This window comes from Giraffa tippelskirchi, chromosome 6, assembly GCF_054371585.1.
Source record: "Giraffa tippelskirchi isolate mGirTip1 chromosome 6, T2T-mGirTip1v1.2.pri, whole genome shotgun sequence".
NCBI classification, from domain to species: Eukaryota; Metazoa; Chordata; class Mammalia; order Artiodactyla; family Giraffidae; genus Giraffa; species Giraffa tippelskirchi.
The window spans coordinates 657,981-675,308 of record NC_137280.1 but is presented as its reverse complement, the minus strand read 5'-3'; the positions used below and the strand labels follow the sequence as shown (position 1 = coordinate 675,308).

At 45.0% G+C, this 17,328-nt stretch overlaps 1 protein-coding gene and 1 long non-coding RNA gene across 7 annotated transcripts in view; both read right to left on the bottom strand.

Moving 5' to 3' along the window:
• Positions 1 to 1,684: 1,684 nt before the first annotated feature.
• On the bottom strand, positions 1,685 to 4,816 carry LOC145511475 (uncharacterized). The gene is made up of 2 exons (XR_014057887.1): positions 4,643 to 4,816; positions 1,685 to 3,718 (listed from the first exon to the last, which is right to left on the bottom strand). It is a non-coding gene; the product is annotated as an uncharacterized LOC145511475 (long non-coding RNA).
• Positions 4,817 to 10,991: 6,175 nt separating this feature from the next.
• Positions 10,992 to 17,328, bottom strand: part of MRPL13 (mitochondrial ribosomal protein L13) — a 39,166-nt gene continuing 32,829 nt past the window's right edge. For all 6 annotated transcript variants that reach the window (XM_081504811.1, XM_081504810.1, XM_081504812.1 and 3 more), the window contains one exon: positions 10,992 to 11,266. In XM_081504811.1, the coding sequence (XP_081360937.1) occupies positions 11,245 to 11,266 (22 nt within the window). In that variant the 3' untranslated portion in view covers positions 10,992 to 11,244. The remainder of the gene's footprint in view (positions 11,267 to 17,328) is intronic.

Genomic DNA, 17,328 nt, shown 5'->3' with positions numbered 1-17,328 from the left:
CAAAGGCAAGCATGCTGGTGTGGGTTGCTTTAAGCTGAAGCAAGTGAGGTCATTTGGACAAGGCTGTGGAAGATCTATTGCATGATAAGACGTTCAGATTTCTGCCCGGAAGCAATAGGAAGTCAGTGGGGGTCTGTAAATAGGTAAGTGACCTGAAGGGGCTTCTTACTTGAAGACACAGTTTTTACGTAGTGTATTAGACAGGCTGGTGTGGGGAAAAGGGCAGGGAAGGAGACAGACGTGTAAGGACGACCTCCCACGTACTAGCTTATGTTCTGGATGTATTAAGTTGACTTGCACAAGCTAGGTTAAGTATTCCCTTTTTACAAATGAGCAAACGCACTAAGTAGAAAGTCCAGGGCGACACACATCCCTGGAGGAGACGAAGGATTCTCACAGGTTTGTTCCCCTGGCCCATGCCCCTCCTTTAGCGGGTTGGTCACAACTGTTCTGGCCAGCCTGATACATCCATCCCGCAATGCCTGGCGCAGGAGTTCAGATGATGGGCCTGGACCGCGGTGATACAGGAGTGAGGGGAGCGAGCTTTGAGAGCTGCTGAGGGAGAATCCTACAGGCAGAGCCTGGTGACCGATGGCAGGAGGTAAGAGTGGCTTCAAGATGGCAAGTTTGGGAGGTTGAGTGAATGGGAATTTCACTGAGTGAGACAGAGACTTGAGGAGGAAAGGAGAGTGATTTTAGAACGGCAAGTTGGTTTTGAGGTGTTCCTGCTTTTCTCAGAGTAAGTACAGTATTAACAGCAGATAGTAACTCAAGGAGATTGAGATGGGTGGGGAATGATGTTGGATGACTAATTCAGACCGTGACAGCCATCAGGACTTAGTCCCTTTGGGCCTGTCCCCCTTAAGAACGGTTGTTCAAATGCAGAATGGACGTTTCCAAGGTCTGAACCAAAATATTTGGTTTAAAAAATAACTTTTTGTTCTGATTTGATGTAGAATTGGAAACACTGATGTAAATGGTCCATTTGTGCTAAACAAGCTCAGAGTTTAGATAATTCCTTTGTTACGAAGTTCTGGTTATTCTATACTCTCTAGAATAACTATCCTTAACAAAAATTAACTGCATGAATATATTTGCAACAGTTTTACATTATTTATCAGACTGAATACTTGTATTAGAAGTTTGGCTGACACAAGATGCTTAAGTCTTGGTAAAATTTAAAAAGCAAGTTGCAGAACAATATTGTAATATTTACCTACTATTCTGTTCATCTATCCATAATGAAAAATTGGGACGAATAAACTCCAGACGCTTAACCATGCTTACCTCCTGGTTACGGGATTGTGCAAAGTGTTACTTTCACTTAACTCTTCATGTTTAACATTTCTCTATTGTTTGAAAAGTACTTTGCAACAAACCTGAGCACTCAGAAGCTTAATACTTTACAGGAAAATCACAGAAGATTTCAGAGTAAAATTCTACTTTACAAAAATAATATATCACCTTTTAGATACCCTTATCATAATAAATGATATGAATGAATGAAGAAAAATGAGTCACCAGTATTTAGAAAAATGGAGGCAGTGATTATTTTAAAAGCAGAATAAAAGGGTCAGTGGGCAGGGTGGGATGATTTGCTTGTTTCTAAATGCAGAAATGTTAGTGATGATTTATTTTCTCTGTATCTTCCTAATAAAAAACATACGCTGGCATGAATAGCATATTTCATTGTTTCTAGTATGTTTAATTGCATTTGATCTTATTGGTTAAAAAGATTACCATGACCAGTATAGTGAAATTGAACTTCCCTAACTTAAAAGAGGTTTTCTAACAGAATCTAGAGAAGTGAAAATATCTTTTCTTCAGATCCGAGATGAACTTTGTATGGTAAAGTCAGATAGAAAGAGAACGTGTACTCACTGAAGACGTTCGTCTCCATTTTCCGCCATCCTGTCATCCGGCCCAGAGTCGTAACTCCTGATAAAACTGTATCCCCATCATGTCCTAAAACTCACGTCACGAAATCATTAACCAGCTCGGCTTTCACTCTGAGAATAATTGTTATTTGAATGTGCTCAGATATTGAATAGATGTGTTGAAGAGAATTTGGTTATTAGAAAATTCACGTGTGTTCACCTTACCTAGCCTCTCTCACGTATGCGGTTATATTTCTGAGCTGGCAAGTGTGCAGACTGAAAGGACTAAGCTTCACAGAGTTCTTTGGCAAACATTCCGGTTATCAGATTTGGACACAAGCAGAAGCCCTGCTAAACAGACCTTCGTCTCTGGCTGCCCGCTCTCGTTCTTGGAGTGTTGCCAACGAGTTCTGTGTCTGAATTCACTTGAGCATGAGCGTGTTTCATCAGACCAGGAGAGAGCCGCGACTCTGACGGCGATGGACTACAGGAAAGCCAAAAGAGTGGGTGCGCTTCAAAAGCTGACCGCTCAGGTACCAGGACAGTGCGGGTTGTCCACAGCTCTGGAGCAATTTACTGTTCTCCTGAAATAGCCACGGGCCACGTCTGCAGGGCTTTCTGAAGGAATCGGGTCTGTACCTGCATGGCTGAAGATAGCCTTCAAGAATTGGAGAGTGATCCAAGGGACTGTGAACCTGGTCACCCATCTACCCAGCAGCTTGGCAGTGTGCAAACAGACTGAGGGTTTCTGCTGGCACAGCTGAGCAAAGATAATGGCTTGGACACCATTTCTGAACCTTAATATCTGCTTGTTTTCATTTTGAATGTTTATGCCTGTCAAAACAGTCCCTGACTGCAGCAGTGTCCCTTGTGTTTGGAATCCGTCACCTGCTGAGTTATTCTGAGTGCTGTACCAGCAGGCGCGCTCCGTCGGGTCTGCCTCTTTGCAGCCCTGGAAACTGTTACCCCCCAGGCCCCTCTGTCCATGGGATTCTCCAGGCAAGAATACTGGAGGGGGTTGCCATGCCCTCCTCCAGGGGATCTTCCCAACCCAGGGATCAAACTTGCATCTCTTGCGTCTCCTGTGTTGGTAGGTGGATTCTTTACCACTGTGTCACCTGGGAAGCCCAGTTACTCATGAGGGACCCTATTAGCTTGCAGTTGTTGTCCATACATTCTTCCCTCAGCTGATTAAAGACGGGATTTCTCGTCTCCCTAAATCTGGTGTCACCAGAGATGCTGTGCGGTCAGGCCACCCCAGATGGCTGTTCTCTTGCTTCCCCCTTCAGTGCTGCGGGGCCAGTGCCCGCGTCAAGCACACCTGACTCACCCGGCCGTCCCCCCCACCCCAGCTGCAGCTGGTACTTGTTCTCCTCAAAGGGGTGCTGACGGTGTGCCCGTCTGCAAGCCTCCTGGTAGCTGATGAGCAGCCTGCAGTCAGTTCCTCCTATAACGGGCAGCTTTCCCTTCTCTCCTGGGAGTGGAGACTGTACCATGCCTGGCCGCAGTCTGCTGCCCACAGTGGGCACCACTCCAGGATGCCACTCCAGACGTGTGAGATCCATTAAACCACTGACATCACTGTCACTGACTCCCACCTCGTTCTTCAGTCTTGGAGCAGGAAAGCAGAGATCTTCCAGGCCTGCATTGCAACCCAACACACTCCTACACAGTGCAGGCGCCTGCACGCTGGCTGTGGTGTTAGAGACAGTCTAGCCTCAGCTAAAACTATCTTCTTGTAATGCCATTGGCAGCAGCACGGATGGGTCTAGAGAATGTCACCCTGAGTGAAGTGAATCAGAGAAGGAGAAATATCACATGACGTCCTTTATATGTGGAATCTAAAAAGAAATGATACAGATGAGCTTGCTTACAAAACAGAAGGAGGCTCACAGACTTTAGAAAATGAACTTATGGTTCCTGGGGGGAAGGGGTAGTTAGGGAGTTTAGGATGGTCATGTACACAGAGCTATATGTTACATGGATGACCAGCGAGGACCTGCTGTGAGCACAGGGGCTGCTCCGTGTTAGGTGGCAGCCCGGACGGGAGCGGGGTTTGGGGGAGAGGGAGACATGTCTATGTGCGGCTGAGTCCCTGTGCTGTCCCCTGAGACTATCACGTTGTTAACTGGCTGTACCCAGATTACAAAATAAAAAGTTAAAAAAAACCCCACAAAACTATATTGTCTTCTCATTGAGCACAGGTTAGACTCTCATTTCCAGACTGCCTCGGGATGGCCACGTGACGTGTTCTCAGCCTACGGAGTATGTCTGAGGCTTTCGAGTCCCCGAGTTAAGAAGTGTGTGTGTCTTGTCTGCCTGTCGCTCCCCACTTGCGCCCTGTATGTCGGGGACTCCCCGGTTCTCTAGGAGCCTGGAGGCGGCAGACGGAGGGTGCTGGGTTCCAGAATGACTGGGGGGGGGTGCTGTGCTGACTCTCGCTCCTCCTGGGGTGAGTCAGGGAGCCTCCAAGCCTCTTCCCAGACGCAGGCTCGCACACGACTGCATCTCCAGGGGCGCTGTCCGGGTGTGCCCGCCTAACGCCGCGCTCACCCTACCCACCCGGACTAGTGTCAGACACAACGGGTTAAGGGCTCAGCTCCACAAGGCGGCCCCTGTCTCGGACGGCAGTCACAAGGCCAGGTGATCACTTGCGTGTCTGCCTATAAATCAGAGGTCTCCATGCTCACCACCTCCCTGCCCCCACTTGGGTTCCGTGGCTTTCCTGGAGCAGCTCACCACTCAGTAACCTTCAGGTTACTCACTCGATTGTTGGTTTATTGCAGAGGACATTAAAGGATATGAATCAACAGCCAGATGAAGAGATACCCAGGGCGAGGTCCTGAGCAAGGGAGCCTCTGTCCCCGTGGAGTTCAGGGCTCAGCACGTCGACACATGGATATGACTTTGTTGCCCAGCCTGGAAGCTCTCGGAATCCTGACCTTTGGGTTCCTGTGGAGGCTTTGTTACATGGGCACTAAATGGAACTTAACTGACTAAACATAGGTTGTTGATGAGTATTTCCACCTCCAGTGTTCATCCTCAAATGCGGTCCAGAAGCGCCTCATTAACATAACAAAAGACATCTCTGTGGCTTTCATCACTTAGGAAATGTGGAAGTTTTTAAAGAGCTCTGTGCCAGAAACAGGGATGAAGACCAAATACATGTATCCGTATATTGGGGGCTTCCCAGGTGGTGCTCGTGGTAAAGAATCTGCCTGCCAATACAGGAGCCACAAGAGACACAGTTTTGATCCCTGGGTCAGGAAGATCCCCTGGAGAAAGAAATGGCAACCCACTCCAGTATTTTTGCCTGGAAAATTCCGTGGACATAGGAGCCTGGTGGGCTACAGAGTCAGACATGGGTTGCGGAGTCAGACTTGATTGATCACACACACAGACATACACACACACACACACATAAATATAGATACATATTTCCCAGCCTAGCACTCTGTGATGACCTAGAGAAGTGAGTGGCTCAAGAGGGAGGTGATATGTGTATAATTGTGGCTGATTTGCATTGTTGTACAGCAGAAGCAAACACAACACTGTAAAGCAATTTTCCTCCAATTAAAAAATAGATTATCTAGTAGATACAAATCAAGTATGTAGTAAATATATGTATATACCAAGACATATCAAATATATAGGTATATATAATATATATCTCTTCTTATAGATCACAATAGCATACCGTGACACCAGGAAGCTTCACTCACGTGTATCTCAAGAGCCCAGGACGATTCCCAGGACCTAGTGTGGGCTGGATGGTATCTCAAGAGCGCAGGACGATTCCCGGGACCTAGTGTGGGCTGGATGACTGAGCGCGGCAGAGCCGCTGGCCCCTCGCTAACACAGACCCGTGTGAGTCACGCAGTCGCGTCTGACCCTCACAGGCTGCAGCCCGCCGGGCTCCTCCGTCCATGGGAGTCTCCAGGCAAGAGCACTGGAGGGGGTTGCCATCTCCTTCTCCAGGGATCTTCCTGACTCAGGGATCAAACCCGGGTCTCCTGTATTGCAGGCGGATTCTTTACCATCTGAGCCACCAGGGAAGCCCAAGAATAGAGAATATAGAGTTGGCTAATTAATGGCTGCTTCCAAGGTTCAGACTTAGAGATCAGAATTTCTGAAGGACGCACGCATTTACATTTCTCCACGATTTATCTACTGTGCTGGTAACAATGCATGATAATAAAATAATTCGTAATACTTTTCTAACAACTTAAAAAATATTTGGACTTTGTGAATTTGCCCCAAAGTTAAACACAGATAGGCTTTATGCTCAGAATTTCTTATAAATATTAAAAACCATTTTTAGTTTCATGCTTTAAAATGGCATCATCTGGAAGGGGAACACATGTATACCCATGGTGGATTCATGTCAATGTATGGCAAAACCAGTACAATATTGTAAAGTTAAAAAATAGATAAATAAACTAACTAAAAAAATTCAGCTACAATCAAAAAAAAAAAAAGCATCACCATGAAAGTGTTGCTTCTCCATGATTTAATACAGGCTGACAAGTTGGAGCTCCATAAGCCCAACCTATAAAGCACAGGTGTGCTGTGAGCAAGACACTCTCTGGCAGTCACTGTCTGCAAGGTTTTACTAGGTATTAATTTTGGAATTGAAAAGGCAGTGAAAGCAAAATGAAGACCTGAAATAAAGATTTGTTGGAAATCAGAGAGCTTCTCGTGGACCAAGAGGCCCTGGCGCCTGAGCGTGTCTCCCGCCGCAGCCCTGTTCACGCCATCCTCGTTGGAAAAGGGATCCGACACCTTGCTGGCCGCCAGCCTGATAAAAGTCGGCCTCAGCTGGAGGGACCGGCTGTTTTACTGAGAGCTGGTCTCAAGTTCACGTTCTTTTTGCAGGTGGAGTGCTGAGTAGTAGTGATGCTGCAAAACTACTCAGTTCTCTTTATTTTAGACTTTTGGGCGGGGGAATACCATTTCTCTGCAAGAGCCTGTCTTCAAGTTGAAATGGAATCTTAATGTCTGTCTTGGAAAGATCAAGCCTTCGTAAATAGGGTTCAATCCAGTCCAAACTTCACATTGTAGAAACTGGCAGCTATATCACTCCTGGGGCGTTTAGGTTTTGAGGACTCAGGATTTGCTACCTGGTCGATGGGAGAATTTTCAGCCTGGAGAGACCTGGACATGTAATGTTGTTCTTGACTGACTGTGGTACTAACCTCCCTGTCCAGGAGAAGGTAGGAAAGCAAATCATGCAGACTCGGGAAAAAAAAAAAATGGGGCACAGGTATTGTGACCCTGTCTGGATCCGACAAGGAGGAAATTAGCAAGAAAGGAGGGGAAGGAACTCTAGTAGAGGATCTGATTACTGCATGTATTTCTTCAAAACCTCCTTCATTTGGGTTAAACCTGACAAGTAAAACCAAATTCTGCTCTTCAATTGTTTTTAAAGACGGCAGCGTTGCTTCCTCACTCCACGCCTAGCCCCTGGGCCAGCTTACGGCCTAGTTTGTCTAAACAGAGAGACCTTATTCATCAGGCTCACCGACCACAGCTCTTGGTATTTGCTTTGTAAATTTAGAGGAAATAGGCGGAGAAAGGAGAGCCTTGCATTCTGGGTAGAGGATGGCTTTAATGACCTGCTTTAGTCCTTAGCTCTGCCTTGGCCCCCTGGCTAGGTCCTGGTGGAACCCTGGGATCCCCCAGGCCTGGAGACGGGGGCTGGCTGTGTCCAGGACATCACTGCGCCCGTTCAGGAACTTACAGCGAGGCGCACCCTACGCTGACCCAGGCGTGACAAGGGGGTGACGCCAGACTTGAGAACAGCATCTCCCATTTGGCCCCGTTTTCTGGGGTTGGGCGAGTGTGACCTCTTAGGACCCACCCTGGAAAAGTCTGCCTGATGAAAGGATGTGCTAAACCAGGATTTATACGTGAGTACTGCTGTCTGTACTATGAAGTGGCATATGCAGTCCTAAAAAATAATCCCTGCGTGATGTGTTATGGGCTTATGGGAAAACGGATTCGAGGCAGAAATCTCAAACCTTATACCATCTTGTGATACAAGAAAACTCTCAGAATTTTAAACAAGTTCCTAATTTAAAAAAAGTTACAGTAAATGTAGAATGCTGTTTTGATAAGACATGACGCTTGCTGGGTGGAGGTGATGATAGCAAACAGTTGTGGCTTTTGAACCGTGGAGGAGAGCTGGGAGGAAACCTGTAGCTTTCCAAATTAAATGGGAAACCAGAGATTGGTCTCTGTGGCTTATCGCTCTATTTCTTGTTCCTCTGAACTGGCTTAGAACAGAAATGCAGCTTTCCCGGCTTTGCTGCTCGCCCTTCTCCTAGAGCAGCGTCTGCAGGACCGCAGCTGAGCGTGGAGGACGCGTGTGCTCTCCTGCTGCGGGAGGTCGGTTGCCTGTGTCCTGTGCGCTCAGTCGTATCTGACTTGTTGCGACTCCACAGACTGTAGCCCGCCAGGCTCCTCTGTCCACGGGGATTTTTCAGGCAAGAACACTGGAGTGGGTTTCCATGCCCTCCTCCAGACTCAGGAACTGAACCCGCGTCTCTTGAGTCTCTTGCATTGGTTGGCGGATTCTTTACACTTGAGCCAGCTGGGAAACCCGCAGTTATCCTTAACCCACTGCAGATGAGTGCTTTTGGGGTTTCAGTTCCCCAGAAAGCAGGTGGTTATTGGAAACTTGATTAAGCTCTTTAAGTGTTGTCTCTGTGTTCGATAATGTGAGTACTTTATGCCCCCTGGCTATTGCAAAATTACTTTTCTCTCCTTTCAAAACTCCGCAATACTTAAGGTTTTTCCTTTTCCTTTGCTACTTATAATCAGGACACTAACTCATGCTTTACTGAAGAGAAACAGCAGGCAATCACATGGGTAAAATGGAGAGACAGCTGTTGTGAATTGTTCTTCTGCAGGTTCATTATGTTCGACTGGATGGTGTTTTTCACATTTAGCTGGTGTTCCTCAATAGCAGAACACTTAGCACCTGGTGAAACTGCACATGAACAAACAGATTTTTGGTTTTAGTGACTTGACTCCTTATCTGTTCTCATTTGCACATTACAGACACATGTTGCAACAGAATATGTCTATCAGCTTTCTTTTCCTCCCCATGTGATCTTTGGAGTAGAATTCCCTTCATCTAAGAGTTGGTTTGTTTTTCAGTTCTCGTTTCTTCTATTCAACCTATTTTGATTGGAGCGACGGTTCTAACAGTTCCGCTTGTCTTGCCCCCCTCAAGTTCCCGGTCCCCTACGTGAGCTGTGAGTTTTATTTGGCTCCCTGTGCGTATGTTCTCCAAAGAAACACCGAGATCTGGCTGTTAAACTCTCAAGGAAAGGCAACTGGGCAGGACTGGGAAGTCGGATAGCGTCTGCTTCTGAAAGCCATTTGGTACAAAAACCTCTTTACTCTGAAAGCAAAATGCAGTGAACCCCCGATAGCAGGAGGAATTCAGTCCAACAGCATAGCCCTTTTAGGTCTACACGGGTCTGTAGGATTGGACAGCCCCTCCGCGGCCAAATGGGCTCTCACTCAGCAAGTGAGAGTCTCAATATTCTTATTGAATATTTAACGCAGTGGTCCCTCGGTATCTGTGGGAGAATGGTTCCCAGGACTCCCTGTGGATGCCAAGATCTGAAAGCCCGAGTCCCTTCACACTGTGGTGTGATGTCATAAGCCCTCTGGACCCACTGGCTCTGCACCCGTGGAAGTGGAGGGCTGACGGTGTGACAGGCCTATATTTGTGGCTCAGTTGTGTCCGACTCTTTGGGACCCCACAGCCTGGAGCCCAGCAGGCTCCTCTGTCCACGGGGATTTTTAAACAAGAATACCGGAGCGGGTTGCCGTTTTCAGTTCCAGGGAATCTTCCCAACCCAGGGACTGGACCTGCATTTCTTGAGTCTCCTGAGAGATATGTGCCGGGCATGGTTCTAGGTGCTTGAGATATACCCCTTTTGGGGTTACAGAAGCCCCTCCCTACAAAAGCTGCTCTACCAGGAGCTGGGGACTTTTTTCACACTGGCTCACACCCAACATCACATGTCAAAAGTCGGGGGTGGAGCTTCTTTCTGGTCCAAAAGTCTGAAATGTAACTGCCACTTCCTCGGGAACAGTAGCTGTTGACTTGTAGCAGGTCATGCTTTTTGTTGAATTTGTGATACTCACATACTCACTTTTTCTCATCTAGCGGCTAAGTCCACGGCCTTTCGAGCCGGACTGCCTGGATTCAAGTCCTGATTGCACCGCCCTGCAGGTCTGTGATGTGGTCAAGTTACTTATTGCCACCTCCTTGTGCCCAGTTTTAAAAGGGGAGGTTGTCTTATGTACAATATTGGTTGATGTAGGAATTAATTTTAATTTATATAAAGCAGCTGCGTTTGGCACGTTAAAAGTGCTTAATAGCGACAGTCTACTGTCAGTGTTTTCCCCTAAGTGGACTTAAACCACAGCTCACGGTTACTTCAGCACCTTCCACTCTGAGGTGCACGTGTGTGTGCGTGGGTCGATGCCCAGCTCCTTCCCATGCGCGCAGACAGCAGGCTCTCGGTGGGTGAAGGTGTAGGGGAGGACGCGTCATCTGTTTCCCAACACCTGCCGCAGGCTTAGTATGTTTGCTGCATGAACGGGAGAAGTGGACTGACCCACTCCTTGATTGGCTCAGGCACACTACCATAAGAATCCCAAATGCAGCGTCTCAGCGGCTTCATTTCCCGAGAGGAGGTTTTGCTGGACACACTGATTCCAGCGGGCCCGTCTCAGCGCCCAGGACAGAGGTGAAGAGGAGCCGACAGGAGAGATGTGGACACAGCATCGCGGGGGGGCAGTGAGGCTTCTAGGGAGCAGACAAGCACTGCTTGTTAGCCTGGTGTCACGGAACGCAAGAAGCTCTATGGGACACAGAGAAAGGCGACGCAGTTTGAAGAGCTCAGGCAAACCCTGCCTTGCTGAGCTGGCGTGCTGGATCAAACGGTCACTGAAAGGAGACGTGGAGGAGGGCCTTGTTTCCCAGGCGTCCAGAACCGGGAGCTGAGCTGAGGAGGCAGCGCTGACGGGCACTGGGCAATCCCAACTGTTGTGCTACCCGGGTCTGCTTCCCCACTAAACGAGACACTGAACTAACGAGGGGCAGTTTATTCTTCTCATCTGTGACATTCAAACCGCATTATGCAATAAAACGATTCTATACAGTAGCATATCTTACTGCAATCTCCTAATGAAGGAACACCCCTTCCCGACCTTTCCCCGCAAACTTTCAGCCCAGACCCGGTTTCCTGTCAGAAGGCAGCTGTTGCTTCATCCCGAGGAAGGAGAGGCTCTTGAGGGAGGAGTTTCAATCGCCGCACCGTTATTTTCTGAAATTTTCTTCCTCCTACAGCCGATAATCCTCAGGTCTGAAAGACAAACATCAGTGTTTATTTTTTAACGACTCATCATTTCACTTTCTCCTGCCTGATGCAGGAAGATTATTTTTCCGATTTAAAATGAAAGCAACTGTTCACCAAGAAATATCTCCAAATATTATGTCTAAATTTTTGGTGAAAAACATTAAGGCCAAATTACTGCAAAGTAGAACAGTTAGGTGGCGATTTCCAAGCTCTTTTGAGAGTATAAATATAGGCTCCCACGTGCCTGTACATGAATGTATGTACTAAGAAGCCTGAATTCAATTTCCCCAAAGCCCTTTTAATAGAAAGGATGATATACAGATATGGATTTAATAATAGCAAATTCTGAATGAGCAAATAATTTCCCTATTTATATTATTTTTTCATACACTAAATTTAATTTTCACTATAATAGTATACAAAACAATTGTATAAACACCAGTCCTTTGGTACTTTAATTACACATACATTTATTACATATATGTATGTATATGTATATGTATGGTCTTTTATTATATACATACATAAGGTCTTTTCTTCATTTATATATTTATAGGATTAATCTTACCTGACAGTTCCTTCTAGTAGTATATTAAAACAAAGAACATTTTCAGAGAAATGTTGAATTTCAAAAATGGAGAAAATGAGGGAAAGGAACTTATAAAATGTAACAAGTGTTTCTGTCTCGTTACCTTCTACAGAGTAGTGTGTTTGTAGGCATTGGGCGCCTACGGAATCTTCAGAAGGAATTAAGTAAACTAAATAGATATTTCTGAAACAGCTGTAAAAATATTCGATAGTGTGAATTCCTTTACAAGGAAGGTGAACTCTGTTTGCCCTGAAACAACTTATCTCACCCTTTCTACATTTATAGAGCATTAAAAAAAAAAAAAAAAAAGAGACCAGATAGCCGAGATAGGAAGACCAACTTCTGGTACCTAAGTAAGTGAACGCCATTACACTTTAAAATTATCCAAACGTGCTTCACCATCATCATTCTGTAACAAGAAGAGAACTGCAGCATTTTGTTGCTGTTTTTGAAACCTCTTTCCAAATGTAAAAACTGAATCCGATGTCTGGGAAATGACAACTTGACAAGTAACAGCTGGAAGGGGCTCCAAAATGTGCCCTTTTAGTCTTGGGTGTGTGACTCAATACAGTCCAAGTTCCCAGTCAAGAGACACCAGTGCCTTTTAAGATACAATTTATTCTCCCATCCAGCTGGTTCACGTAATTAAAAAAGGGAGGCGGTGATGCCATTGGAAGGAAATCTTCTAAGATTTCTAACAAGGAGTCCTAACAAGAAGTTTCTACAATTCCACTCAAAATTAAACGTGCTTAGTCACAATCTGGTTGTTTCCACACCAAAAGTTAATTTATTCACAACGAGATGACAAAAGTACCTTTTAGTGGAACTTAGGAGTAAAATAGGAAGCGTGTGTGAAGGCTGTGATCTGTCAGGTAAAAAATGTTGATTGTGACCTGAAGGCAAAGGGGGCTAACAAAGCTCAATTCTGTTTCAAGAGCCTGTGGAGAAAGTGTGGAGGATGGAGATGAGGCCCCGTTAGGACTGTGGCAGGGCTGAGTGAGAGGAAGGGAGGTGCAGGACTTAAGAAAGAGAAGGCTAACTCGTCCAGGGAAGGGAGAGAGGGGTGGGACACCACGGAGGAAGGAGCTGCTGCAAAACGACAGTTCAAGAGTAACTATTAACCTTCAGCTCGAAGACCTTGGCAAATGGCAGTGCAATCTGTTTTCCAGGAGGGGGTGCAGGCAGAAGAGTTTGAAGGGAAGGAGCTTGGTTTTGTACGTGCTATCTGGACATGGCAGGCAGCCAGTAAGCAGGATTTGGAGTTTAGGAGAAACAGGGCAAAGAGAAAGACATCTGAGCGTCTCTAACAGTCAACGGCCATAGCACCTGAATGCCCGATCTCCTCTGAGAGTGTCTAACAGTCTACGGCCACAGCACCTGGACGCGCCCCAGTCCAACACAGAATGCTACCCCACCTCCCCAGTGAAAGCATTTTCACCAGCTCTCCACTCTTTGTCAGATTCAGACGTCCCAGAAGTCCACACACACCCAGCCCTCCGTAAGGGCCCCAGGTAACCGTCCCGAGCCATTCTTTCCACGCCCTGTCTGTTCCAGTCCCACGACACTCCCTGCTGTTGCCCAGATAAAAACTTTCACAGCACTGGACTTGGGTACTTGATATTTTCTGCATTTGAAATATCTCTTACGTTTCCCTGCCTGGTAGACTTGACTAATCCTGCAAAACCCACTCACAAAATCACATGTTCTGGGAAACCCCACACAACTGTTCCTTTCTGAGGCAGGGCTCTTTTCCCTGAGACTGCCAGGGAATCCATGCTTGCGTCTATTACAAAGTTTCTCAAACTGCGCTTGCCCCTAGTAAATGAGTAAATACTGCTCTGAATGTAAGTAATAGTTGGTATCTATGTAGATAACAGGGCCGGGTGCTTACAGATGCCATGAAGCACGTTAACTGCCTCACAAGCACGGTCTCACGTTATCCCCCACTGCTGTCAGCCCCCCACGGCTGACAAGGCGGCCCTCAGAGGAGCGGCGTGCCCGAAGGACACGCAGCCAGCAGGGAAGGGCGTGACCCGCCGCAGACTCGGACCCCAGCGCTCGCCAGCCCTGCTCTATCCATGTGTGCCTGTCACTGGAAAGCACAGTCCGGATATAACTCACCTTATACCTCCAGCAGTTAGGACAGTATCCTGCATGTTGTGGAGGCTTTAAGATACTCGTCATTATAGTGACCGCCTTGAAAACGTCACTGCGTTTATAAACTCACCCTTTCCTCTTTCGGAATTTTTTGCAGATGGTTAATTTGCTTCAGAGGTGGGGGTGGTGTGGAGAACAGTATCATGGCCAAGGGACTAGATATTTTAGGTGTTAGCAGGGCTAGAAAAATCAACTTATGTGGGAGGCAATTAAAAATATTACATGGCTTCAGGAGGTACCCCTGTGGGAAAAAGGCTGTATTTACATTAAATATGGTTCTATTTCTCTCTCCACCCACACAAATGAAAGCGGGTACACATACAGCATGCTTGGACTGCTCACTCCCTTCCACTTAAAGAAGGCAATCCAAGGTAATATAAGAAAGGGAGGGGAGGGTCATGTACCTGAATGCATTTCCAACTTCAGTGGGCATATGAGTCACTTGGGTTCTTGTAAAAATGCAGATTTTCATTCAGTTAAGTCTGTAAAAAGGTCATGATTCTGCATTTCTGACAAGCTCCCCTGTGATGCAATTCTGGTCCATGGACCTCAGACCTCCCACAGAGCTATTCATTAGACAGAGGAGGTGACTAAAGATGCTGAAGAAGCACTTTTTCAGAAATTTCTAAAGCTATGCTGTGCCTAATAGAAAATAACACAATTCCTTAATTAATAAGAGATGATTCCAGTTGATATATAGTATCCTTCTGGTTCTTTACCAACCAGAGGACTCTTATTAATAGGCAGTTTTATGCTTTTCTGACACAACAATAGCTAACTATAAATTATGATAACATCTACAGAGGCTGGATACTCAAATTCCTTTGACATCTATCATCAAAGAAAGATTAACTGTAGCTTTAACTGAGTGAATATCACTGTATTAAGGTTCTTAAAATTTTTTAAACTATATTAGTTTAAAAGCTAATATATGTACAGCAACATTACCTTAATCAGAACTGAATTCTCAGATATTGCTTACATATTTATCCTATTTTATGTTTAGATCTACATACTCTCCTTACTAGATAAAGTAATTTTTAAAAGCAAGAAATCTGGCAACTACTATATTCCTTTTCAGCCTATAGATACTTAAATGCTGTTTGAAACTTTAACGAACTTTAATGAAATGGCTTGATCTTTTGCCAAATGGATGACAGGTAATTTAGTCTGTATTAGCCATAGTTCTTTGTTTCTTTGCAAATACAAAGTATGAAGTTTTAAAATAGCAGATAATCTTATATGACATTAACATATTTGGAAATAAGGGCTTTCTTGGTGGCTCAGTGCTACAGAACCCGCCTACCAATGCAGGAGACGTGGGTTCAATCTCTGGTCCAAAAAGATCCCCTGGAGTAGGAAATGGCAACTCACTCCAGTATTCTTGCCTGAAGAACCCTATGGATGGAGAAGCCTGCTGGATTTCAGTCCATGGAATTGCAAAGAGTCACACAGGACTTAGTGACTGAACAACAACGATTTGTAAATAATAACAGCTTTCATTTTACAATAGTTTAGAACCTCAGGAAAACTTTGGGAGACATTTCAAATGATGTTATAAAAAGCTGCTGCTAAGTCGCTTCAGTCGTGTCCGACTCTTAGCGACCCCATGGACTGCAGCCTACCAGGCTCCTCCATCCATGGGATTTTCCAGGCAAGAGAACTGGAGTGGGGTGCCATTGCCTTCTCCATATAAAAAGCTAATACCTATTAATTTTTAATAGAAAATTATTGATAGAAATGTAACTTATTTTAATGAAATTAGCATGATCTTTTCTTTATATATGTAATACAAAGTACCCAAAATTGGGTATAGCAGAGTTGCACCAAAGCAGACTGTTGAGAGAAAATTCTAGTTTAGCTATAGGCATTAAGCAATATTTAAATAAGCAACAAAGACCAAGATATGAATTCATCATACAATGAATTAAAAGTCAATTCCTCTTTAAGGGAGGTAAGAGTCCACTCATTTAGTCCCCTTCAACCACGATTCCTGAGCATCAGGTCCACAGTGGGCACGGGAAACAGCAGAGAGTGAGACCCAGCCCTGCCTTTAGAGAGCACGTTTTTAACAGAGGGAGACACAGACACACACACTAACCTCTGAAGAGAAAGCCAAATGTCTGACGTTCTCATATATGCACTTAGGGTTTACTGGGGAGGTTAATGAATCTTCAAAGAATTTGCTTACATAAGACTTTAATTCATTTTCTAAAGTGTGCTAAACTTTCATAGGTATTCAATGCTTTACAGCAACAACTCACTTAGAACTTAATATTTGTCACCAGCAGAAAACTGCCTTTAAAAACAATGTAACTTTGCAAAATAATAATATCACGTTTTTTGAATGAAGACACAAAGGCCTGTGGGAGTTGTGGAAAGTATTCTATGGTGCTTGTGATTGCTTGGGCAGTTAAAATCACACCACATCTCACATGATTCCCAATTTTCTACAGCAAATCCTTTACCATACATATCCTTATGCAAAACACTACCTGTCATGCACCAAATTCAATAGGCACGACACTGTCACTCATGAAAACGAAGACATTCAAGTGCAGAACACAAAATACAAAGAAACCACACATCTGTATTATCTTGAAACTGGGGACATTTCTATGAAAGAATCTTCTGAGTTCAGGAAAAATCTTTTCGGAAATTTTAGCTTTCATTGTAAAATGGCAGAAAAAAATGCATTTGGTTTTTGAATAAAACGAAACATAAAGCTATAAAACACACGGTTTACATTGTAGTTCAAATAGAGATACAATAGTATGCATCCCATTATGATGAATGTATTTTCCAAGGGAAAAATAGCATTCAAATTTCTGTTGTAAATTCATGAAACTGAGTATAACTTAAGTGTAATAAATTTCAAAAATATTTTACTCTCCTTTAGGCTTTATGTCTCTTCACTTCTAAATAATATTTGTCAGTAAAATGCTTATTACTCCAACAAAACAGTTAAAAGACTGGGATAAAATCTGGATAGTGGACTAATCTTAAGAGATATAAATGGTCAGGTTGGCAGAGTTTTAAGTCACTTTCACTGGAAGAATGGAATTATTTAGTATAAACCACCCCAGGAAATCTGGTCACATCACATATTCCTTGAACTGAAGATGTCAGCTGAACAGGCAACAGGCAGAGCGACCGCGCCGCCAGACTCGCTCACCCAGACCCCGCGCCACCAGCCTGATCAGAGAAAGGCCAGCAGGGATTCTGTCAAAAACGAAACGCACTTTTAGGTACAATGGAATATTGCTCAGCCATAGAAAGAACGAAACATTGCCATTTGCAGCAACATGGATGGATCTAGAGA